The 26,054-nt window shown below is 61.6% G+C and overlaps 1 protein-coding gene across 3 annotated transcripts in view; it reads right to left on the reverse strand.

Moving 5' to 3' along the window:
• The window catches only part of COL5A1 (collagen type V alpha 1 chain), a 156,536-nt gene that overhangs the window by 81,299 nt on the left and 49,183 nt on the right, over positions 1-26,054 (reverse strand). For 2 of the 3 annotated variants that reach the window (XM_033858985.2, XM_033858984.2), the window contains exons 5-9: positions 7,103-7,234; positions 5,774-5,911; positions 4,849-5,100; positions 3,685-3,852; positions 3,499-3,552 (exon numbers count right to left, since the gene is read on the reverse strand). In XM_033858985.2, coding sequence (XP_033714876.1) covers positions 3,499-3,552; positions 3,685-3,852; positions 4,849-5,100; positions 5,774-5,911; positions 7,103-7,234 — 744 coding nt within the window. The remainder of the gene's footprint in view (positions 1-3,498; positions 3,553-3,684; positions 3,853-4,848; positions 5,101-5,773; positions 5,912-7,102; positions 7,235-26,054) is intronic. The other variant, XM_033858986.2, reaches the window with a different exon arrangement.

Below are 26,054 nucleotides of genomic sequence, written 5' to 3' on the forward strand. Positions count from 1 at the left end.
CTCCAAGCCCCTCATCCTCCCGACCAGGGCTCCCCAGTCGCTGGGAGGATGCACCCGGTGTTTACACAGATGTGCACTCAGAGAAATGTTTGTACACGAGATGTACACAGAGAGTTCATCCAAACGGCCTCATCAGTCCCACTTTCCTGTCTCCTCCTCTGACAAAGGCAGCTGAGGAAGCTCAGAACTGAGCTAGGCTTAAGAGAGAAATCCCTGGCTGCCACGGACCCTGCAGGACCGCAGCTGTCTTCCCGGACACACAACCGCTGTTCTCAGGGAGTGGGGGCCACGGTGGGTGGGCTCTCACGGGAGGATCATTGCAGGTCGGCCCGGCAAGGGCCGGAGGCCGCTGGATAGATGAGCCCAGTAGAGGGGTGCCGGCGCTCTCCCAGGTACAGTGAAGGGATGGACCCCTGACCACCGCCCCGAAGAGAAGTGCTCCCAAGACACGGGAAGCCATGGCCTTCCTTCAATGGCCCCGCTCCACACCCCACCGGGGTGGAAGGTCTCAGCCTCAGCTGAGAACTCGAAACCATCCTTAGCGGGGGTCCATTCATCTGCTACACAGCACAGACCGAGGAAACCTCCCTTAAGCCCCAGTGGAAGGCAGACATGCCTGTTACGGGCCTTCGCCAGATGATACAGGGCATTGAATCTGGAGATGCCTGGCTCCCTGAGGTCCCAGGGCAGCCAGGAGCACCAGATCTGACTGGCCTGAATCCGCTCGGCTGAGGGACTCCTGTCCTGTTGAGGAGCCGCTGGTGTCGCTGACCCACGACACAGGGTACCAGGTCTGCCCCTGTGTACCCGGGATGGATGGATGCAAAGAGAAGGAGCTGGTTCCCAGAGCCCCATGGACAGTCAGCCACGCTCCCCAGAAGGAGGTCGCTGGGGCAGGCTGGGGAGAGGAAACGGCCACCCAACCTTCACGGGCCGTGACGCCTGCGCGGCCGAGGCAAGACCACGTCGGCCGTGGTCCGGGACTCGGCCATCTGTTTATAGGGAGCTAAGACTTTGAGGACATCTGGTGATGCTCCGGGTTGAGAAATTCCAACAGTTTCCATCATGTCTCCAGGGAGACCGGCCTCGGTCCCTCGGACACTCCGAACAGGCTGGGGGCTGGGCGGGAGCAAACGCTGGAGCCAGAGGGGAGGGCATCCTTCCCTAACTTTATCCAGATGACTCATTTCTCCCCGAACAAAGATGAAATGCATTTGCTGGAGACATGCTATCTGTGTTGGGCCGCTTCTATTTGCTCAGCCTGTTCCCCCGGCCCACCCTCGCCGGTGGAGCCTGGTGGATCCTGGCCACTGGACGCCCCGGCCCACCCTCGCCGGTGGAGCCTGGTAGAACCTGGCCACTGGACGCCTCATCCACTCTCACCCGCCTCCACCTGGACCTGGGACGCTATGGCTCTCACACAGGGGCAGCCCGGTCTGAGGGACATGTGAAAAGGAAGCTTGTCCTGACCGAGATGCCGGCCAGGCCTTCCCAGAGCCAGGACCAAACCCAGGACTCCACAGAGCCTGGCCCCCGCCTGCCCGAGGGTTCTCCTCTTCCCAGGCAAGATGCCCCTTTCACCAAAGCGATGGGGACACCACGGAAGGCACCCGAGTCGGCGGCAAGTCCACCGGGGACCAAAGCCATCTGGACCGTGGTCTGCACACAGCTGGACCACAGGGAAGTCACACTGGGTGTGGTCCACCTTCTGGCACAGCCCCTCAAGGGCTGGCGCGGGTCCCCGGCAGCCCGTGTCTTGAGGCGGCACCACTGGCCGCACTGCTCTTCCCTGAGGGTCGCCTTCCTCCGAGTCTGGACTTGGTGTGAGGGGTTTACATGTCGCCGAGCAAGGAGCCGCCTGGTGCTGGTGTCCCCCTTCGGCCCCTCTGCCCACTTCCTCTGCATCCCCATCTTCCGGCCCCAGACAAGCCCTGACTCCCTTGGACCCTTGGGGAGCACCGGGAAAGGAATGTTCTCAGCCCGAGAACAGATGTGTGTGCCCAGCGGCCACAGCCCAGTGGGAGCGGAGGCGCCCATCCCTGGGACATGCCCTGGGGGGCGGGGCAGGAGGCACAGAGCAGGACAGTCATCTAGTCCCCCCGTCCTGATGCCCCAGCCACGGGCTTCAGGTGCCTCTAAGGGGGATGAGGTTCCAAAAGAACCTTCCCAGTCCCACGGGAGGATGGGGGTCACCTCAGTCCTCCGTCCCGGAAGTCCCACGGGAGGATGGGGGCCCCTCAGTCCTCCGTCCCCACGGGAGGATGGGGGTCACCTCAGTCCTCCGTCCCGGAAGTCCCACGGGAGGATGGGGGTCCCTCAGTCCTCCGTCCCGGAAGTCCCACGGGAGGATGGGGGTCCCTCAGTCCTCCATCCCGGAAGTCCCACGGGAGGATGGGGGTCCCTCAGTCCTCCGTCCCGGAAGTCCCACGGGAGGATGGGGGTCCCTCAGTCCTCCGTCCCGGAAGTCCCAAGATCGGAAGCGTCCTGGCGCCTCCACGTGGGGCAACCGAGTCCTGGCAGTAGAGGAAGCTGGAGCCTGGCCCCAGCCTCGTGAGCCGTCGAGTGCAGGACGCTGGCCTCCTCCCTCTGGCTCTTGGAGGACGTGGCAGGGGTGGACCTTGGCAGCCAGCCCCTCCCCACTCTTAGAGCTGCTTCCCAGCCCATGATGCCACACCCACCACGTGCAGCTGCGGGGCACCCCTCCCCCACCCGGCTGATCACCTGGCACCTCGCCTGCCCCGACTCAGCGCCTGGACCTCGGCAGCCCAAAGGCCACAGGGTGGACCCTGGTGCTCCCCGGCCAGGCACGGCTCCCTGAGGGCAGAGGACATGCCAACGCAGAGTGGGGCCCCTGCCGACACCCACCGCCCCACGAGGTGCACGTGGGACCCTCTTCCCTCTGATCCCAAGGTTAAGACGTTCTCAACAGTCATTTTGTTTAACTCGCCCCCAGCCCAGCACAGTGAAGTTTCACTCAGTGGGAGTTTCAGGGCAGAGCTGTTTTATTAAATCCCCTCGGCGTGGCTGACGGCCAGGCTTCCCTGTTCCACCAGCTGCAGCCACATGGCTGCACAGCCCGCGTGGAGAGCTGGGTCCGTGGCTAACTCTCCCTGCTCCAGACCGGCCGCCACACTCAGCCTGCTAACCCCCTCTGCCCTCCAGGGGAGCTCCCTCCTTCCCAGAAGCCGAGTCTTTTAACAAGGAGAAATCGACACACAGTGGTGTGCCCGGATCCTAAGCGTGCGGCACAAAGGGTCCCGACCCATTCGAATCCCAGGCGGCCGCCACCTCATTCGAGGTCCAGAACCTTACCCCCGCCCAGGCGCTTTTCCAAGCAGCGTGTGGCATCCACGAGGTCACGCAGCTCCTCGTGGTAGCCCCAGGCATAGAGGCGCAGGGGTCCCACAGGCCCAGCCACATCCTACTTAACCCACCACGTGCCCCCAGCTTCGACCCACCACCCCGCCGTTTCGGGGCGACAATAAGAAAGTGTCTTACTGGCTCGACGATGGCAGGTTCTCCCTTTTGACCCTTCTCGCCCCGTGGTCCGATCTGAGGTTTGTAAGATGCAGAGAGAGGAGAGGGAGGACAGAAAGAAGGTACAGATGACACCAAATCCATACGGCTGGTGAAGCAGGGGGTCCCCCGCAAGGGCCCGGGGAGGCACCCTCCCTAGCCACTCACCCCTTCGTAGATGGTGTCCTGGTTGGCGGGCATGCCCGGCCCGATCTCCGACGGGGAGATGGTGGGGTCGTAGTAAGGGTCGTAGTAGTTCTCGTCCAGGTTCCTGATGGTTTCTTCTGTGAACTCTCCGTCCAAGTCGTCCATCCCCTCCTCCGGAGGCGGATCCGGCTGAGAGGGAAGGCGGCAGGGTCACCCAGAGGAACGGACACGCACAGGCCCCCAGCCCCCGGACTCCAAGCACCGTGGCATTCCGAGGTCACAGAACACAGGTAGCCTGGGGTTTCACTTGTTGGGAGTCATCGTCTCCCTCTCACGACGGGGAGACTCACCCCAAAGCCCCCGAGACCCCGTGGCAAATCAGGGCTGCAGAAGGACGGGCACGTGGCCCCAGGCTGCACCGTGTACTTGGGGAACCTGGGGCCGCCAGGGGCTCGACCCAAGGCCCAGGGTCTCGGGGTAACAAGCTCCTAATCCCATGCCCGCTGCCAGAGGGGTCTGGACCCATCAGAACCCCGTGTGTCTGCTCTGTGGCCATCAAGGATTCAGCATCACATGATGGTTGTGTTTAAGCACTCCCTATGGACCATGGGCTGAGCTCAACTCCTCTCCAGTCTGAAGACGTGGCAACAGCCCCAAGAGGCAGGGAACACTGGTGCCAGGTTGTAAATGAGATCACTGATTTTGAGAGAGGGGATATCACTTTCCAAGGCCACTGGCAGAGACTTCAAGTCAGGTCGGCCTGATGGGAAAGCCCGTGGTCCTACCGGGCCTCATGTCTGGTCTGCTTGTCCAGACCCCCAGCTCATGTACCTGTCTGGCCTGCCCTCACCCGGGCCCCAGACAGGAACACTGTCTGTGAACACGCATGTCCTCATCCGTCACCGCCGAACCCCAAGAGACCCGGAGGGCGGGGCTCATTCCACCCATTCTGCTGATGAAAAACTGACAACACTGAGATGCACCCAGCAAGGCAGTGACGGCAAACTCACCGGGCATCCTCGGCCATCACTTAGAACGGCCTGGCTGCAAAGGGCTGCAGGGCCAGTTGTGGTGGGCAGGGGGAGGGCAGCTGCCCCAGGACAGCGAAGTGAGGAGTAGAGAAGGAAGAGCCCGGGCTCCAGCCCCCTCCCCTGGACCAAGCCCACTCGCTGGGAAGGCAATTACGTTAGAGGCATTGGAGGTGAGGACCGTGCTGGTGGGAACTTCGGCCCGGGCGCCCTGGTCGGGGGACCGGTCGGGGCTCTCGTCGGGGCTCTCGATGCCTTCGCCGTAGCTGAAGTCCTCGTAAGGGGGTGGGGTGTAGTAGTCCTCGCTGGGCACGTACTCGTAGTCCCCGATGCCGGGGTCCTCCTCCTTCCCGGCCCCCTCGCTGGTGTCGGGCACCGGAGGGGCTTCCGTGGGGGGCTGGGTCAGCTCCTGGGAGCCGGGCAGAGACGCGCAGGGTTAGGGGTGCGGCCGGCGCAGCGAGGACCGGGTCGGGGCTTTCCTCTGCGGCTTGAGAGGGAGGCTGGCCCATCAACCAACCGGGCCCTGTGGATCGGGGCGCAGGGGTCCCCTCAGGCCGGGGGAGACAGCCCAGCCCGCGGAAGTACTGTGCACGAATAAACCCCGCGGTCATGCACTTGGCCAGGGTGAACTGTATCTCAAATTTTTTTTAAGAAGAGAACAGAGAATTCCCTGGTGGTCCAGTGGTTAGGACTCTGCGTTCTCACTGCCAAGGGCCTGGGTTCAACCCCTGGTTGGGGAACTAAGATCCCGCAAGCCACATGGTGACCAAAGAAAAAAAAAGTAAGAGAACATTCCAGACTCTTAGAGCCTTATGGGCCAGTGTCCCGGCCACCCGTTGGGGAGGGGTCTGGATTCCATCACAGCCATGTCCCCTGGTGTCCCCCGCACCACGGAAGGTCCTCTGCCCTACACTCCCCGTGAGGAGAAAGCACATACGGTCCCTGGTCCCCCGTTTCCCTGCCAAGCTCCCGCCCACCGCCCCTGCTCGCCACGCATCTCCAACGGCCCCCATGTTCGCCACGGCGCCCCCGGCCCCCCTGCCAACCACGGCCTCCAGGGACCAGCAGCCACCCGGCCAGACCTCGGCCACCTCTGTGGTCTCTCGAGCAGCTTCCACTGGTGTCTTGGTGGGGGTGGGCTCCTTGCCCACGTCGTCCGTGTCCTCATAGTAGGGGTACTCGTAGTAATAGGTGTCTCCTTCACCCTCTCCTTCCGGGTACTGAGAGCAAACAGGGCCACGTGAGGAGGGTGCGGGCCCCCCACCCCGAGATGCCAGCCCGCCATCTCCCTCCCTCGTGGGCTCAACTGGGAAGATCGGACCCCCAAAAGTCGTGCCCAGCTCCAGGCACCAACCCCGTGGGCCCTGAAAGGAGTCTTCCCCCTCCATCCCCTGGGGGAGCAGAGCTAGCCCCACGAGGAGTCCAGGGAAGGAAACGGGGACCCCCGGTGGCCTTCAAAGAGAGATGAGCCCTAAAAGGTCCAAACGTTCTGACCCTTTGGCACCCACCCAAACCGAGGGCCCCCCCGACCTTCACCGAAGGCCCAGGCCTCACGGGAGGGACTTCACAGCGACAGAGACGGTCTCACCCTCAGACCCATTTCTGTGTCGGGCATGGGGAGGGTGAGGCGTGGCCAGGAGGCCTCGGCTGCAGCAAGCCAGCTGGGGGCACTGCCAACCCTGTTCTCGGGGTGGGAAAGACATGCCTAGCCCAGGACTCCACAGCTTCATGGGGTCCCCCCCTCCTTCTCTTCCGACTGCTCGTGAAAGAAGGGAAGCTCACAGAAAAAATAGAGAGCAGGACTGAATTTTACTTAAAAGAAACAGGAGTCCACCCTGCGCAGGGGATGGGAGAGGATTCTCATTTGGAAACGGTACAAAGAACTGCAAATCCAACTAACGGAGGTGCTGCTGGGGCGTGAGGGCGGGTGGATGGGAAAGGCTGACCCACTGACACGCGGGTCACGGCCAGAGGACAGTGGTGTTGGACACGCTCCTGAAACTCTCGGGCCGAGGCTGCCCCTCAGAGTAGCTGCCGCCCTAGGGGTCAGAGGGGACCATCATCCGCTCCGACAGCCCTGAGCCCCTCCTGCCTGGCCAGCTCCAGACGGCCCGCCGGGGGCACCTGTGGCGTTTCCGCTCACGGCACCCCACCCAGGTGTTGGTCCAGGGGGCGCATGGCTCTCTTCCCCCAGAAACTTGGGTGAAAGATTCTTTACCAACGTCCTTTTTGACTCCATTGCTTTGGGAGCACAGAACCCTTCGTAAAGTGAGTCAGGAGTCCACCTTGCCCCGGGGATCAATTATAGTCTCACCCAGTGCGTTTGCTTCAAACGGGAGTCCCACAGCTTCTGTGTCCCTCCACGCCCAGCACCCCGAGACGGTCTGCCCACGGCTCCCACCAGGACTCACATATTCATCGGGATTGGGGTCCTGAGACTGGGGCTTGTCGGGGACCGCAGTGTCACAGTCAGGGCTGTAGTGCTCGCAGTAGTCGTAAGCTGCCCGGTGGTCCGAGACGAAGAGCAGCTGCTGGATGTCTCCCTGGAAGAGGACGAAAAGCCTGAACAGGCAGCACAGAGGGCACCCACGTGGGGACCCAGGAGAACTGCCTGATGCCTGAGAGCTTGTCCTCGGGGCCAGGCCTCCTCTGGGGGAGCTGCTACCTCCAAGAGCCATCCAACCGACCCGGCCATCCAGGCATTACTGATCCATCCACCCACCCACCCATCCACCCAGGCACCCATCCATCCAGTCATCTACCCACCCATCCATCCACCTACCCACCCATCCAGCCAGCCACCCATCCATCCACCCATCCATCCACCCACCCACCCATCCACCTATCCACCCATCCATACACCTATCTACCCATCCATCTGCCCATGAATCCATCCATCCACCCACCCATCCATCCATCCACCCACCCATCCATCCACCCAGCCACCCATCCATCCAGTCATCTACCCACCCATCCATCCACCTACCCACCCACCCATCCATCCACCCATCCATCCACCCATCCATCCATCCACCCACCCATCCATCTACCCATCCATGCACCCATCCACCCACCCGCCCACCCACCCATCCATCCATCCATCCATCCACCTATCCATGCACCTATCCATGCACCTATCCACCGACCCACACATCCATCCACCCATCCCCCACCCATCCATCCATCCATCCACACATCCATCCATCCACCATCCACCACCCATCCATCCACCCGCCCATCTACCCACCCACCCATCGGTGCACGGACCATCCATCCTCTCCGTCCATCCATCCACTCATTCAATAGTCATTACTGAGCACCTACTAAGTGCAAGCTACTGCACCACACGTGGCGGATGCACGCACGGCCCAGAACCACTGCCTAGGTGTGCCCACACCCTGCCTAACACCTCGGGCTTGCCCTGTGCCCCACGGGTAAGATCCCATCACACCCGGACCGTGTATTCATCAGATTTCCATCGATTCCTGTGCCAGTCCCACTGCCCCCTTCTGACCAGAAGCCTGAGGCTGCCCCTGCTGCTGAGCCTCTGCTCTGCCAGGATCCAGCCAAAGGCTCGCAGCACTCCTGAAGGGCGGGGCCACGGGCGGAGCAAGAACGCGGTGCCCATCCGCACACGTCAGAACCACAGGCCCAGGCAAGGAAGCCGCACCCTCCGGGCCGGTCATTTGGAGAAGGTGCGTGAGGCCCTTCTCTGTGCCAGACCCCAGGAAGAGAGAGAGGCGGGCCCCCAGGCAGGGGCCAGATGTGGCCTCTCATCGCTGGACCATGGCAGGGCGGGGGTGATGTGTCACCCAAAGTCACTAAGCGTGGGTCCACGGATGGCCTCTGGGATCTGTGAAGCAAGGTGCCGGCCGTGTGCACAGCTCTGGGGACAGGACCCTCGCCCTCCGTGGCTTCCCAAAGGCTCTATGGGTAACCTGACCTAGAGACGGGGTGACAGTCCTGGAGTCCAGCAAAGGCCCATTCCTACCCGATCCCTGAGGCACAGTTCCAAATACATAGCCTCCCAACCCGGGTTTGAAACCGCCCCCTGACGAGCGAGGGCTCAGAACTACCCCCAGCAGCCCGTCTCCACGCAGGGGGCTCGGAGGGGTGGAGCGTGGCCCCCCCACCCCGACGTCCAGCACTGTCTCCGGAACACAGACGGACCCTCACCGTCAGCGTCACCGACCACAGCCTGGCCGCAGGCCCCGGGGCTCAGTCTGCAGCCCCTCTGCCTTCCTGCCAGTGGGAGGAGTGGGCATGCAGGGTGAGCAGCCCGTGGGGCTGTCACGGGGGCAGAGCAGGAGAGGGGCGCCCCCCGCCCGGCGCCCACCCCCTCGCTCAGCCACCCCTTCTCTCTCCCTTTGGATGTCAGAGGCTCCCGGCCCACGTTTTAAACTCTCCAGCACACAGGAACCATACGACAGGCCCAGTGAATCAAAACCACACGTTTTTATTGAACAACATGACTTCTAGTTCAAATTTCATCCAATTCAAATAAAGTATTTCTCCCTACGGACTGGCAGCTTGACATCTGAATATACGCTCTCCAAATGCGGTTACCGGAAAAAAGAACAGGCTCGGGGCATTTGGGGGGCAGCTGTGACCCCGGGCAGGGGGTGCGGCCCTCGAAGGAGCCGCCAGCACACTCATCACAGTGGCCCGGCGGAGGGCCTGCCTCCCCGGAAAGCCCAGGTCCCCGGGTGGCGGCCGCGGCTGGTGCATCTCTGTGTCCCTGTATCACAAGGTGTCCGGCCCAGTGCCAGGCCTCGCAGGCCCCGCACGGGGCGATGAGCAAAGCCAAGGGCACGGCATCCACTCCCACAAACAGGCCCAGCCGGAGCGGAGGTGCTTCCCAGCACTCAGCCCAGGCTCCGGAATGTGCCTGCCGACCCGGCCCTCAGCCAGGCCTGCTTCCCCGCCTGCCCACCCGTGCCCCGGGCTGCAGCAGTGACCACGTGGTCCGTCGAGGGCCCTGCCGGCAGAAGGCCCCCTTCATCTCCAGCACCCACCCTCCCCTGCAAGTGCCCACACGTGTTGAAAATCATTCTTCCCGCCAAATCCTCAAGTGGGTTTTCACACCAAAAAAACATGCCTGTTTGTTCTGTGGGCGTGTCCCTCAGAGGGCAGGGGTCTACTGTCCCCCACCCACTATGGAGAAGGGGAAACTGAGGCATGGCTGCGAAGCCCCCCAGAAGCTCTGCACCCGGATCCTCACCCAGAGCTCCCTCCAGCCCTCCCCCTACCTCTTCCCACACACAGGGAGGGGCTCACATCCCCGGGCACCCCATCGGGGCCAGGAGCTTTGGGGCAGGACCCTGGGGTGACAGATGTGGCACTGGCTCTCCCTCTAGGCTCCCAGACGGAGCAGGTGGCTCCCCTGCTCCCAAACCACCCAGGGGCGTCACCTCCCGAGGGCAGGGCAGGGTGGGGGTGGGGCTTCAGGACGCTGCCCCCAGCCCCCAGCAGCAGACCCCACTGAGGGCTGGGAGGCAAAGCTGGGGCTCAGGGAACAGCGGTCAAACCCACCTTACACAAGCCAAGGAGACACCTCCCCGGCCTCACGGGAAACACCAGGGCTGCGCGAAGCGAGGGAGGACCTCGGCCTCCCTCGGGGGTTCTGATCACTCTCACCCGGGGCGGTCGGTCAACGGTTCTGACCAGAGGTAGGATGGTTCCTGGACCCCAAAGCACTGATGGGGTACTGGGGGCACAGGGGGACGCTGGGCGGCCCTGGATGAGGTGTCCTGGGGGAACCACACTCAAGCACGCCCTGAAAGCCATAACCTTGACACCCCATGAATACCCTGAGGCCTCCAGGGCAGAGGGAAGTCCTGTCTCCCCCGCCCCACACCCAGCGGGGGCTCCCGAGGAAGCCGGGCCCCTCAGACACTCTGCCCTGAAGGGCTCGGGGGCAGGGCCTGGGGTTGGGGATCCCCAAGGCTCTGGTCATTGTGGGGGCAGCCAGGCCCTAGAGCGGCCCCTTAAGTCTTCAGACAAGCTCTGATCTTACATTCGGGCCAAAGGCAGCCGCCGCTCCGCACCCCGAGGGCACCCCTCCTTCCGTCCCCCGCGAGGCCTCAGGAACTCCTCTGCCCCTTCTGCAGCATCCGATCAGAGCCAACCAATTTCTCTCTGCAGCAAGGGGGCATGTGGGCGACTGTCCTGGTGGCCGGCGACCCCAGACAGGACGCAGCCCCTGGGCTCCCCATTTAGCCAAAGGAAACCTGGGGCTCCCCTGCCCTCCTCCACCCTCGGGTGGTCCAGGAGGAGGGCTCTGCCAGAAGTCTGGAAAATCAAAATAGAGCCTCTGCCGTCGAGGGAGGCTGGGAGCCGGAACTGGAATTATTCGAGTCTGCGTTTCAGGTTGGGGACACGGAACACCTCGCGTGCCCCTCCCAGAGACCCCGTCTCCCGCTGTGCTTTGTCTCATTGAGACCAGAGGCAATTCAGAATCCTTCTCAACACAGGGCTTCCGGCAGCACCACCCGGCGACTTGGAGACGTCGTGCCCCCCGGCTGCCCTAAGGGGTGCATGTTGCCCTTCAAACGTGCCACGAGCGATCACAGCTTTATGACTGTGTCCTGAGAGCATTTTCACGATGCCTCGGGGGATGGGAAACCAAGCTCCAAACTCCAGACCCGGAGGCCCGTCACGGAGCCCCTGCCCTGGTGCGGCCTTCACAGCGACTGCTGGTGGGAGATGCCGGAGCCCAGCTGCAGCCCCTCGGAGCCCAGGGAGCACCAGCGGGATGGTCCCCACTCGCCGAGCCGGCCCTCGCTGACCTCCCGGGACGTCCTGCCTCCCGCCTCCGGCCCCCGCAGGTCCCTCGGGACGTGGGGACCTGGAGCTTGGCCTGGCCAGGGCTTCTCAAAAAGGGTTCCGTGGAGGGGCCTGGGGTCCTAGTAGGTTTTCCACATCAGGCTGCCCCAGAGGAATGTCAGTTAGGAAAGGGTTTACGGGTTTCCTTAGAAAGTCAAAATCCTTGATATAGTAAAACCGTCTCATTTTACAGACGGAATCTGAGGTCAGCAGGGGTGGGTCCTGCCAGCCTCAACAGCAGCTCAGCCCCAAGGGCTCCGAGTCCGGGGAACTGTGACGCCGTGACGGGGGTCCAAAGTCTGCCTGGCCACTGCTGGGTGGCCCCCACAAATCTCTCCTGAGCCTCACTGCAACCGCCACTTTACAGATGGGGAAACGGAGGCCGTGGGGTGGAAGAACTTTCCAGAACCAGGAAGGTCCCACTGTGTATCTCCTCACCCCGCAGTATCCGTGCTGTCTTACACTTGACCAGGGCCTTGGTCCCCTCACCCATGATGCAGCGAGCGCTCACCGAGGGTCCCCACTGTGCTATCTCTGCTCCCCGAAATCCCCACCGTGATACGGGTGAGGCCGTGACCCCCCTGCACGGTCGCCCTTCTCCCCCCGCTTTCGCCCCACCCTGCCCGGAGCCTTGCCCTCTGAGCCCCGCAGAGCCTGGAGCAGTGGGTGTGCACCCTGCATGGGGAGCTGCTGACCGACTGCCACCCACCCTGCCCCTCCCACAGCCTACAAGCCCCCCGACAGCAGCATTTCTCGCTGCGACCCGCAGGGGCACGTGCCCCGCTCCAGCCCCTGATGGCGGGCCTCCTGGCTCCCACGGACGACAGGACCCACGAGTCACATACGGCCCAGCCCAGAGCGGGCAGCAGACCTACGGAGGGCGCCGGGGGGGGCACCAGGCGGCTGGGGCTCCGTCTCCTCCTTCAGCAGCAGCCCAGGGCCCGGGGCTGCACGCGCCCACCCCGCCCCACCTGCCACCCGACGGGATGGCTTTCCGGGCACCCACTGCCCGCCGCAAGCCTCTGCCTTTCCCCATTCCAGCCCACCACCCCCCGGCCCCTCCAAGAGGAAGCTGGACCTCGTTTCCTCCCTCTCATCCCCATGTCACAGATGCACCCACTAGGCTCGGGGCGGGGGTCACTCTCGCGAGGGCACGGAATGGGGGCTCCCTGGAGCCGACTTCTATGTCCCGCACACACATCTACCAGAGCTTCCAGCTCCCATAAACGACACCGTCACCTCGTCCAGGCAGCCCTCTGTGGGGCACGTCCCCGCCCCACCCGCCCCACCCGCCCCGTGGGTGCTCCTGACACCAGACTCCACATCTCCAACGCAGGCCACGCCCTGTAGTCGCTCAGGTTACCTCTAAAAGCCGAGCCCCAGACGCGGCGCCCCGCGCAGCCTGCCCTGCGGTGGCCCACGTCACCTGCCCAGAGAAGCAGGCGCACTGCTTTCACTGCATCCCTCGCTCCGACGATGCCCAGGGCGTTCTCGATTGACGTGCCTTATCTCTGCCTCCACCAGGTCAGTAAAGCTCTACAGACCCCCTAGAAGCTTCTGCACCAGCCCGGCGGTCACCACGGCCATCCCACTCCCCACACAGCCCCGACGCCCGGGTGGCCAGCGGCTGTCCCTCTTCCTGCAGAGGACAGGCTGGGCGGCCCGCGAGGCGCCAGCCATCGGGACACACAGGACACAGGTGTCCCTGGCTGAGCCGGGCCTTCTGCTGAGGGAACCAGTCCTGCCTTTTCCCATAATGAGATTTTACCCAAGCTGCGCTCCTGCTGAGGAAACTGCAAAGTGTTCGTTGGAGAGCTTTGCAACCCTAAGGGCTGTGGACTCAGAGAACATCTTTGCCCAGATGAGGGAGGCCCTCGCCCCTGCTTCCCGGCCTGGAGCGTCTGTGCCGCTGCTCTCTCCAGTGACGCGCCCGGCTTTTCACTTCCTCTCTCCAGTGCTATTTAATCTTGCATCCCTCCTTTCAACAAACAGCCATGGGTCCCCCGGGGAAGCCAGCCCTGCAGGGACTGCCCCGCACCACGGGCCCCTCCCTGTCCAACCCGAACCAGCCCCGAGGGGCTCCCACTGCGCACTTGGCTCTTCCCGTGGTTTTAGCCAGAGCGCTTCACCCTCGTAAATGGAGACACACGGTCCTTTGAGAGGACGGACGGACGGATACTTCTTGTCCCAGGCTGGGGTAGGAGCGCGCAGTCTACGGAGCAAAAACAAGAAGGAAGCATCGACCTTCGGCTGCCAGGGGTCTGGTCACAAATCTGCCCCCGGTGAGGACAGCCCCGTCTGAGTCCACTTGCCAGCAAGTGACACAGAGCAGGCACACGTGTGCACAGACCACCAGGGACACGCAGGCACACGTGGTCACTTGTCCACCCTGCAAAGCTTTCCTTCCCCGGGGGAGCCTGCTGGGTCTGACACTGGGACCAGCCTGGCGGACACAGGGCAGGGGGCTTCCATGAGGCACCTTCCTGATGTCCCAGGAGAGTTCGCACGTGAAAGCCCTCCCGAGTCCCCCTTCCTGTTCAAGCTCTCACGGCCCAAACGGGTCACACTTCACATCTTGTTGTGACATTTTTCATCAAAAGTCACACAATGGGGCTTCCCTGGTGGCGCAGGGGTTGAGAGTCAGCCTGCCGATGCAGGGGACACGGGTTCGTGCCCCGGTCCGGGAGGATCCCACATGCCGCGGAGCGGCTGGGCCCGTGAGCCATGGCCGCTGAGCCTGCGCGTCCGGAGCCTGTGCTCCGCAACGGGAGAGGCCACAGCAGTGAGAGGTCTGCATACCGCAAAAAAAAAAAAAAAAAAAAAAAGTCACACAATGGAAAGGGAGGGGCCCAAGCCGGGGCGGCTAAGGCACTGTTTCTATGATGTTTCCAGCACCCACGGCGTGAGAAAGAGTCAAGCACCATTCAGGTGAGCGAGCGAGCGAGCGAGCGAGCGTTAAAGGAAGATCTCCACGCGGGTGGAAGCCACTTCCTGCTGCCCCCCGGGTCCCGCCTCCACGGTCCATGTCTGTGGCCTTCCCCCCACTATGTGGCCACCACTGGTCCCAGCCCAATTCTCACCTGCGCCACCCACCCCTGGTGTCTCCTCACACCTGCACTGGTGCAGGCGGTGTGCACCACACCTGAGTCTCCACCAAGGGGCCAGGGGCAGGGATGCTGGGGGGATGGTCACGTCCCAGCCTCATCAGACCTGAAACTAGCCACAGTGACTAAAGGGTCACCTTAGTGAACTCAGAGAGTGGACACCTCATCCCCAGACCAAGGGACAGGGCAGCAGAGCCAGCGGCAGGGACCAGGCTGGCTCACGGGCCCACCGGACTCTATAAAGGGCATGGGTCTCACATCCTTTCCCCACTGGCTACGCGGCCCTAGATATTTCACTCCAGACATTTAGGTGAGCAGCCCAGCCTAGGCAGCACGTGAGGGAAGCTGTCCCGTCCTTCCCCCACCCCAGACTTTCAGAGCAGCAAGCCTGTAGGCACTGGACTGACCACGCAGCACAGGGACACATCTGTCGTGATAAGCTCCACAGAGGAAGGAGCACGACTCTGGGCACCACCTCAGGAAGGGGTGAGGCAGTGACACAGGTGGCCTGGGTGCAGGATTCCGCCCCTTGCAGGCTGTGGGGCCTTAAGCACATCACTGAATCTTCCCAGGCCTCTGAGTGTGCATTTGCAAAGGAGAACGAGATCTACCTCACTAAGGACTAAGCGTGACAGTATACACAGCATGCCCGGTGGGCCTGGCACCCGGTGAGGCCCAGACAAAGTGGCAACTGCCATCCCTGCCATCACCACCACCATCACCACCACCATCACCATCATCACCACCTTCACCATCAACATCATCATAATCACCCACCATCACCACCATCACCACCACCATCACCACCATCACCACCATCTTCATCATCATTACCATCCTATCACCACCACCACCACCATCTTCATCATTACCATCCTATCACCACCATCACCATCATCATCACCATCATCACCACCACAACCACCACCACCATCACCACCTTCACTACCATCACCAACACCATCATCACCATCACCACCACCATCACCATCACCACCATCACCATCATCATAATCACCACCATCACCATCACCACCACCATCACCGCCACCACCACCATCACCATCACCACCATTATCGCCACCACCATCACCATCACCACCGTCATCACCATCACAAACATCACCACCACCACCATCATCATCATCACCACCATCACCACTATTACCACCATCACTCCCACCCCCATCATTAACATCACTACCATCACCATCACTATCATTGTCATCATCATGACCACCACCATCACCACCAGCATCACCATCACTATTATCATCACCATCATCACCACCACCATCACCATCATCACCACCATCACCATCAACATCATAATCACCACCATCACCATCATCACACCATTACCACCACCACCATCACCACCATCACCATCACCACCACCATCACCACCATCACCATCAACATCACCACCACCAACATCAACATCATCAAAATCACCACCATCACCATCACCACACCATCACCACCACCATCACCACCATCATCACCACCATCTTCATCATCATTACCATCCTATCACCACCACCATCACCACCATCATCACCATCATCATCACCACCATCACCACTATTACCACCATCACTCCCATCCCCATCATCAACATCACTACCATCACCACCACCATCATCACCATCATTACTATTATCATCACCATCACCACGAGGACCACCACTGACCACCATCACCAACACTAACATCACCAACATTATCATCACCACCACCACCATAACCACCATTACCATTCCCACTCCCATCCCCATCGTTAACATCACTACCTTCAGCACCACTACCATTGCCGTCATCATCACCAACATCACCATCATCATTATCATCACCACCAACACCACCACCTCCACCACGACCACCATGACCGCCATCACCACCATCACCATCAGCCCTGGATCCCTGACAAAGGCTCACTGCCCTCTCCCTCTGAAGGCAGTCAGCTCTGACTATTCATTCTTTCACCCTTTCAACCAGCATTTTTAGCACCCCTATGATAAGCTTATTGACACCAAGACAAATAAATCAGTGCCCTTGACTGCAAGTCCCAAGCTCTCACTGGTTCCTCAGGAGGCGCCCAGGTGACCTCCTCTGGCTGGCAAGGTCAAGGAAGGCATCCTGAGGCAGTGGCCTCAGAGCTGGGCCCTGGTGGAGGAGGTGGATGCTGCAGGTTCATACGTGTGAACGCCCTGTTCCGTGGTCCTCACTTGGCCACTGCCTCACCCCACACCCCTGGACGAGACGCTCTACCTCAGGCACCAGCGCCGTCTCCATCCTGCCGCCCCACTCTAGGCGCAGACCTCAGGTCTTAGTTCAGCCTCCGCTGCGCACGTCCAGCCCCTCGATCATCCCACCCTCTGTTCCGAACGCATCACACCCATGGTCGCTAATGGGCTTGCCACGCACAGACCCCTGCACCTCCTCCACGGGAGTGTCCTACACCCGCATCTCCCCATCCCGCACCTGCCAGCTGCTTGTTTTGAACCCAAGTGCAGAAATTCACAGTCACCTTCACTGAATTTCACTTCCTTGGTTCTAGAACACGGTCCCAACCTGAAAGACCTTTCTGCGGCATCTTATTCTGTCAACCAACGAGAGAAACTTGGCATTGTTTGTGACAGACCCCACGCAGGTGTTTCTGCAGGTCCACAGCCGTGAGAAGGACTCACACTGCATGCAGAACACGCACTTCCCTGCAGGGGGCCAGGCAGGGGAGTGGTGGGGAGGAGTTGATTTTAGAGGCCCAGGCTGCCCCACACGCTCCAGGCCAGCACCCCCGCTCTGAGCAGACTCTGTGCCGTAATCCAGCCTCACTTCAAGCACTGAGGCCATGCGGCACAACGCCGGCCAAGGTCCCAGGCTCTGCCCCAGACCCGGCAACCTCGACTGCAAACACACACTGCTGGACGTGGGAAGGATGGGGTGACACAGTGTGGCTGACTCATGGGGACAATCTCACGACCCAACCCCTGAGAAGTAGCCTCAAACACAGCATCCCGGGAGCATTAACTGCAAGCAGTGGGGCTGGGCTCTGGAGAAGGTGGTGTGTGCTCAGGGAAATTAACTTGTAGAATTATTTATATTAATCGATCTGTAGAATTCCAGGCCTCCACGAGGGTCAAGAGTCACTGCAGTGCCCTCAAGTACCGGCTGCCGCCTGGTCACTCCCTGGACCTTTTGGAAAGACCTGCTTGTGGACAGACTCTGGACCGGCCGCAGCTGGATAGACGTCGCCTGGAGGGGCCTGGAAAATGCAGCTCAGACTAGAGAAAACGGCGATTCCGGGTTGAAAGTGAGCAGGGCCAGGCCTGGGGGGGAGGGGGCTCACTTTGAGTGGAGACACGCATAGTCCTTGGAGTTCAGGAAGGACTGAGAACCAGGGGCCGGCTGGAGGGTCACCCCCGAGAGGGGAGTGAGCAAACAGGGGCTCCATCAGGCTGGAGGGTGAGCCCCCCAAAGGGACAGGGACAGAAGTCTGACACTGGGGACCCAGCAGCCCCCATCTGACCCAGGGAATGCTCCAGACCTGGGCCCCAAATCCAGCCCTGCACTTCCCTGCTGTGTGACCTTGAGCAGGTGGCTTTACGTCTCTGGGCTCCAGGTTCCCCACGGGTGCTACGGAGCCAACACAATGCACAACCCCTGGGCTCCGTGAAGACTCATCAGGTGAAGGAGACCAAAGAGCACAGCCCGCACACACACCTGAGCTTCCCGGAGCTGAGAGCTTCCGGGAAAATCCACGGCGGCAGAGTCAGAAACGAGCTGAGATGGATTTTCCGTGTCCTCGGAGATCGAGACCATCAGAGACCTCTGACGGATGCTCTGCACAACTGTTATCGTGTCCCGCGCCACCGGCCCCCTCCAACCCCAGAGCACCCTCGAGAAGGGGGCACCCAGCAACCTCGTGCGCTGACCCCCATCTCGGAGGCTCTTTTCCCGGAGGCGGTGGAAGGGGTCACAAGGGTTCCAGGCCTGGAGGCACGGCGCTGGGGGCCAGCCCCTCCGCGCCTTCCCCTCTGCCCCTCAGGAGGGTCTCACTGCACCCCCAGAGCCGCCCGGCTATGGCCCACGCCCAAGGTTTGCAGGTGAGGATCGAATCCCCGCTGCTCTCCCAGCAGCTGAGCCTGCAGACCGTCAGGCCCCCCTCCCGTCTCGGAATCCGCCCGCCTACAGCACAGCGCGCTAACAACAGCAACGGCAACCCAAACCATCTTGAGAAGAAAACTCCCTCCCCGAGAATTCACGCGACGCCTGTGTCCCCCCCGCCCGCCAGGGGCCCTCCGCCAGCATCACCGACAGCAGCGGGACGCCCAGTGCTGGCTGGCGGGCTGCGGACTTGGTCAGGCACTGTGGCCGTCCATCGTCACCGCAAGCACGGCAGTCCCACCTTCAGGGTGAGCGGGCCGAGTCCCGGGACTGCCCAAGGCCCTGCGGACGGTAAGTGAGGCCGGGGCTGCCCTCAGCGGCTGGCTGCGGCAGAGAAGGAGGCCACGCACCGGCAGGACCCCCTCACCCTGCAGCCGTCCACAACGGCAGCTCCCTGGCTCGAGTGGGTGGGCTCCCCTCGGCCACTCCCCTCACCTCCCCATCCCACCCACTGCCACTGCCGGCGGGACCGCGGGACTTAGCACCCACAAGCTTCGGCAGCAACGCCTGACCCTCGTCCGGCACGACCCGGTCCGTCCCCAGCGTCCTCCTCTAGAGCCGCTGCGGCCTGCGGGTCACCGGGCACCACCCTCCCTGGGGACCCACAGATCAGAGAGTCCACTGTAAGCTGCGTGACGCCACAGGGCCGGCCTCCAGCACCGCGTCAGCCTGTCGGGTTGGGACGTGGGCCTGTTGCTCACAGTTTCCATGGAACAAACCTGCAGCCCTCTCGGGCCAGGCAGCAGAAGGAGCCAGGTCCCGAAGCACGTGGGCCAAGCAGGGCCTGCCTGATGCTCTGGGGTCTCTCTGGAACCCTCCTTGCCGGGCCCAGGTAGAGAGGTCCCCCACCCACTGCTGGGCTCAACGCAGATCACGAACACCCGGCACGACCCAGGAGAGCACCCCAGCCCCTGAAAATCACTGCCCACCCGAGGAGCAATTCCAGGCGAAAGCCCTTGGCGGAGACCTGAACGTGAGATCATGCGATTCCTTCACCGTCACCCTGCTCCCACCAGCCTCTGCTAAGGGGTCACACCCTCCCCAGCCCACAGGCTGCCAGCCACCTGCCCCAGGAGGAGTCCTGGCCCCGGCCTGCCCACAGCCCAGCCTCTCCTGCACCCAAACTGGAGACAAAAACGCACTTCAAACTCCCTGCCCACCGCCTTCACTGGTCAGTCAGCTGCCCATTCAAGCCGGGAGCTGTGCACAGGGCTGGCCCCCTAGCCCCTCCAGCCGGCAAGAGCTTACCCCCCAGCCTCCTTGCGCACACACAACTCAGCAGCCCGAGACAAACCTCGATTTGAAAACAAGCAAATATGCATGCCCAGAGGCCCGCTTTTAATTCCCCACACGTGCCCCGCAGGCATTACTGGGGAGCAGTCCCTCCCCACACTGGCCTGGGCAGTGGGCTGGGTACGGACCCCCACCCCAGGGCCAAATCCTCACCCCTGGAACCTGGGAATGTGGCCTTACTCGGAAACAGGGTCTTCACGGGTGTAGGTAAGTGACGGGTCTCAAGAAGAGAATCAGCCTGGATTAAGACAGACCCCGAACCCAATGACTTGTGACCTTACAAGAGGCAGACAGAACAGAGACGCAGGGAGGAGAGGAGAGGCCAGGTGAGCACAGAGCAGGGACGGGAGTGATGCGGCCACAGCCAGGGACACCTGGGCTTGTGCTTCCCCAGGAGCACCTCCCTGCCCTGCCAGGCCACCCGAGGCAGCACAGCTCCAGATTACTCCACCTGCTGCTGGGCCTGGCCACGCCCACTGCCCTCCAAGCGGGAAGAGGGGGGAAGGACCCTCCCCTGGAGCCCCTGCTGGGAGCTCTGCCCCACCCATTTCAGGCTGCAGAGTTCCAGCTTCCAGAACCAGGAAGTAATAAACTCCTGTCTTTTCAAGAGACCAAAGTGGAGACGTGTGTTTCTGGGGTCCCAGGAAACACACGGAGCCTGCAACATCCCTGTTCTTGCCAGGAATCGGGGAAGGTCCCTGTGAAGTGGGCAGAGCTGAAGCAGAGGGGCCTCTGACCTTGACTCATTCACGCCCCTCTGCTTCCCTGGGGTCTGCCTCGCTGGGCGCAGGGCTGCCGCCTCACGTGGCCTGACGCAGGACAGTGCTCCCGGGCGATGCACAGATGGACGCGAAGGAGAGGGCCGGGACCGGGGTGGACACGGTCCTCAGCCAGGCCCTGCCCAGGACGTGCGGTTTGCGGTAGGAAAGGCCGGGTCTGAGCTGCCCCCTCGGGGACTTGGACCCAAGACTTAGCCCTGGGAGCTTCCACACCACCGACTAAGGTCCGAGTGCACGGCCTCGACTGTGAGAGCTGCCGTGCAGACACTGGGCCCTCCACGGCGGCTCTGCGTGCCAGGGCAGAGCATGCGTTAGGGGTCTTTGATGGTTCGCTCTGAGTCTTGATCTCTGAGAACATGGGGGGCTGTGTGCGCAGCAGGCCGACCTCAGCATCAATCTTGAACGCACTGGCCCGTTTTCCAGATGGAGCCGCGCTTCCCACCCGGTCCGGCTCCAGAGCCCAGCTCCTCCTATGCCCAGCACCGGTCTACCCAGCAACGCCAACTGGAAAAACACCCGTGGACCCAGGGAGGGGCACCTGGCCTGTGAACACTGTCAACCAGTGGGGATGGAAGCGCAGAGACACCCCGAGACAAGCCTGCAGAGCTGCTCGCTGCCCACAGATGCCCTCTGGCCGTATCCCCATCGTACCCACCTGTGTCTGAATGGACACGAAAGTGAACCCAGAGTGGCCCCACTGGCCCTGCAAATGCACCACCTTCCAAGGAAGGGAAAAGCGCACTCTGGAAGTGTCTGCAGCCCCTCTCCAGAGAGACGTTGGGGTCAAACTGACAAAGCCGTGGGAAGGCAGACAGAAAGGGAGTAAAGTGCAAATGAGGGTCACGCTCCGACACAGCCAACACCAGACTCATCGCCACCGGCAGGACGAGTGCTTTCTCCAGCGGCGTCCCCGGGTGGGACAGGACACAGGAGGCCTCGTGCTACCCAGCCCTGCAGCTCGCCCATCACCACACCCGTCGCCCAGGTGCACGCCTGTCTGCTCTGTGGCCTCTAGACCCACCAGTGTCCTGCACCCCAGGGGGCTCTGGGCAAGTGATCAGTGACAGGATGTTCCCAGAGTCAAGGGTCACAGGTCACAGCCTTGGCCTCTGACACAAACTCACTGCTCCCTCTCCTTCGAGACCCTGACGCCAGGCACCCCTCACATCAAGGAGGGTGAGTCTGTGCTCGACAGGCATCCCGGGCCGGCTCCGTGGATCGCTGGGAAAGCGCCTCCCCCGCCGTGGCCCCGTTCCCGCCCCGGGAAAGCTGAATTCCAAGGAAGACCATGTCAGTGGAAAAGACAGGCCCCTGGAAAAAGGGAATCAGGGATTAAGTAAACCACTGGGTCTCTCCAAACGGCCGAGGAGAGCAGACAGACGGCAGGACCGTGACTTGAACGCAATGCCGTTCTCTCCCTGCCGGCACCCGGGGATCCCGCGGAGAAAAGCTGCAGTTTGCAGTTTGCTTGGTCTTGCTGCCCCTTGAAACATTCAACAGCTTAAAAGCAGACTTGGCTCCTGGCCCAGGACTCACCGGCTCCCCGTCCCCCAGGGCAGGTCTCCTCTTCCGTGATCCCCTCCATTTGAGGACCCAAGAGGAGGGCCCTTCCCCTGCAGAACCCAGAGCAGATGCTCTGGCTTGCCCCCCAGTCCCACCCTCCGGACCCCTCCATCTGGAACACCGGCCGGCTCCAGGACCGCAGGTGAGCCCAGGGCGGGTGCGGGGCCCACCAGTTCAGTCCCACGTTTGAGAGCCTGGCCCGGGGGAGGGTGCCGTGCACCAGTCACGCAGGGGAGGATATAGCTCTGGCAGCCACCGCCCCTGCTAGCAGCTCGTGCTGGCTCTTCCTGGAAGGGTCCAGGGCTTCAGACCCCACAGGCCAGGGGACTCCGGTGTCCCCGGGGCCTGTGCAGGACGATGGGAACCGAGCAGCCTGGAGCAAGGCCAGGCACCCACCGGTACGTCGGGACCACCAGGGATGCGCCTGGTTTCCTTGGTCAGGTGGATAGAGAGATGCAGGGGCTGCCGTGACTGTCACACCCGCCACGACATCAGGACAGGCCATCGGCTCTCAGCAACAACAGACCAACCCCGCTGCGCTGCAGTTTTGCTGGGTGACCTTCGGTAGGTTACTCAACGTCTCTGGTGCGGGGAGGGCAGAGCACACAGGCGGCGTGTTGTCACAGGGCCCTGTTGGTGGCCCTGCCTGGCTTCCCACCCAGGTTTGCCACTGAAGAAATATAGCCACTTCCCCCTCCTGCCAGACACACTCGCTCTCCTGGCAGTCTTGTCTGTTTCCGAAAACACAAAGCTTGTCCTAAGCCCGGGGTGAAAACAACACTTTCTCCTGCACAGGGAGGCCCGCAGGACCCCACTTCACAGGGGTCCGAAGAATACCCTCCACGTCCCCCGACGGCGGGCCCTTGGGGCGTGGGACGAAGCCCCGGGACCCCCAGCTGCTCACTGGTCCCAGGGCACGGGTACACCCCAGGAGAAGGGACAGGACACAGGACACACAGCTCCCCAGGAACATCACTGCGGACGCCCCCCGCAGGCAGGTCCTCAGGCAGCCCTGTAGTGCACACGCTCCACCTGGAAGCAGGCGGGCAAGGACGGGGGCTTGGCCCGGTCAGCGAGGTGGGCGGCAAAGCCGTGACCAGGGAGCCAGCTCGAGCCCCTTCCACAGCACACCACGGCGCCCTGAGGGACAGTCCCCGCCTGGGGGCCCTGGCCGGGAGCATGCACCCTGGCCAGGGCAGCACGACCCACAGCCAGTCCCTTCCCCTTTGGGTTTCTGGGCACAGGAATGGGGGGCCCCCGTGAGCCCAGGCGGCTCCACCCCCTGCACGGCTCAGGGCCCTCATCTCTAAGGTGGAGGTCCAGCACCTAACTCGCACGGTGAGATAAGGGACAGCTCGTGACCCTGTGCCACCACAGAGGGAGCGGACCTTGGTCACAGCCGCCGCCACGGTTGACAGGTAAATGCAGGGGGATGCTGACGGTGGCCGCCCGCTCTGACTGCCAGGGGTCTGGTCGGTGTGGTTCGCGATGGTCCTCACAGGTGCAGGCATCTTACAGAGACTCCCTCGGGCCACCCCACGACCCCTAGCACTGGCCCCGTCGCGCCCATCTTCCAGATGAGGACGTTGGGTTCGGACAGGTTCAGTGTGGGCTCCAGGCCATCAGCCGGAGAGGAAGAGCACGAGAGCCTGGGGGCCCTTGCTACGCACCCCACTTCCTCCCTGGCCCGCGCACACCCCAGGAAAAACCCCAGTGGTCCCAACAGACTCTCTAGAGTTCAGCAAAGCCCTGTTTGGAAACAGCACACATCACAAAACCCAGCGTGTGCCAGCAGCGACTTGGCCCTCCACCAAAGTACCCAGAATCCTTCCGGCTCCCCCAGAGCCTCCAAGAGCTTCGGCGCAAATTGGCTTTTAATGAGGGGAAGTCATCCTTCCCGGGGAAGAACGCGGCTGCCGGGGAATCGGTTTCAATGGTGCTGGCCCCGCCTTTTAAAGACACTTCTCCAGAAACCAAAGCGGTGACAAATGCCAAGTGTCGTTATCTGGAGTCTTCTGGAAAGCCACGAGTTAAATCACTTTTATTTATAAAAATTCTGTTTCACTCGCCGCGAGACGAAGCGGGGCTGGGGATACGAGGCCAACCCACCCAACTTTATCCTTGCTCTCTGAATAAAACAGCAAAAAATGATGCTCTGGGGCCCCTGAGGGCATCACCACCTCTAGCTCGCTGCTCTTCATTAGGAAAGACAGGTCACATTTTCCGACGTGGACACATCCAACAGCCGGGGATGTCCAAGGCTACGGAATCACCTCCTTCAGAACGCGAACGGCTTGTGGTCAACAAGAATCTCTGGTGCCTGGCGGACACGCTCCCTCAAATCGAAAGCCACGACCAGGAAGAAGGGCTCCCCAGAACGCTGTACGTATTTTTGAGCTACGGATTCCATCAAAATGGAATGAGAGCCTGCATGCTCTCAGCCGCACAGCAAGACCTACCCAGCTTGCTGGGAGGCTAAACAGAGGAGGAAACCAGAGTTACCCGATGTGAGATCCGTTTCTTTTTTTTAATTTTTGATTTGGATTTTATCTTATTTATTTATTTTTATACAGCAGGTTCTTGTTAGTTATCTATTTTATACACATTAGTGTATACATGTCAATCCCAATCTCCCAATTCATCCCGCCACCCCCCACCCCACGTTCCCCCCTTGGTGTCCATATGTCTGTTCTCTACATCTGTGTCTCTGTTTCTGCCCTGCAAACCGGTTCATCTGTACCGTTTTTCTAGATTCCACGTATATGGTTAATATACGATACTTGTTCTTCTCTTCCATTTCTTTTTGGTAATTATAAATTGTTTTCCTTCTCTAATCATAAACGTGGGTAACAGCTACGGAACGCTGGCCGTGGGCCACGCGTATGCCTCGGTGGTCCTTAAACACACCTCCCCCACACAAGCATTTCAGAGAGGCGAGGCAGTCACCCAGGATCTCACAGCATGTAAACAGTGCAGCTGGGGCTTGAACCCAGCCCTGACGTCCCCAGTGCTTTCCCTACAGCACCGGAGTCTTAGCAGACCTGTGCTCATGGGAAAACTGGCTCAGAAAATCAAGGAAGCAGGATTCGGTTTAGGATCCTTATTTTTTTAAAAGACAGATAAAGCTGCTTCCTGAGTCGTTACAATAAAAGACACACCATCGGCGCACAAAAGGCACTAGAAATCGGGAAGATGTGGCAACAGCGCGGAAAAGCTACCACGCGGTACATGAATTCAAACCCCAGCCTCGGCACACGGACCCACCTCCGCATTCAGACCTCGAGCAAGGGTGGCGGCAGCGACCCAGGCTCCCGGGCGCTTCTCGGATGAGCCCAGGTGAGCCCCCGGCACCTCTCGAGGCAACACTACCAGTACCACGTTTTACAAATAAGTCCTGAAGCTCACCAAAGCCACCTGCTTTACCTGGACCCTCCCACCAGCAAGAGGTCTACGCCGGCAAAAACTTAATCCCAGTCGGGGCGACCCCCAAGCCTTTGACAGTAGCTCCCCGGGAGGACCCCAAAGCCGCCCAGCCGCCTGCAGTTCATCCCGGGTCTCTGGGCAACTGTGGCCGGAGTCGTGCTCGGAGGGGGTGTCGCCATTACTCGCAAAATTCGGCAGTGCCTGCAGAA

Source organism: Tursiops truncatus, chromosome 6 (assembly GCF_011762595.2).
Source record: "Tursiops truncatus isolate mTurTru1 chromosome 6, mTurTru1.mat.Y, whole genome shotgun sequence".
In the NCBI taxonomy this organism is placed as follows: domain Eukaryota; kingdom Metazoa; phylum Chordata; class Mammalia; order Artiodactyla; family Delphinidae; genus Tursiops; species Tursiops truncatus.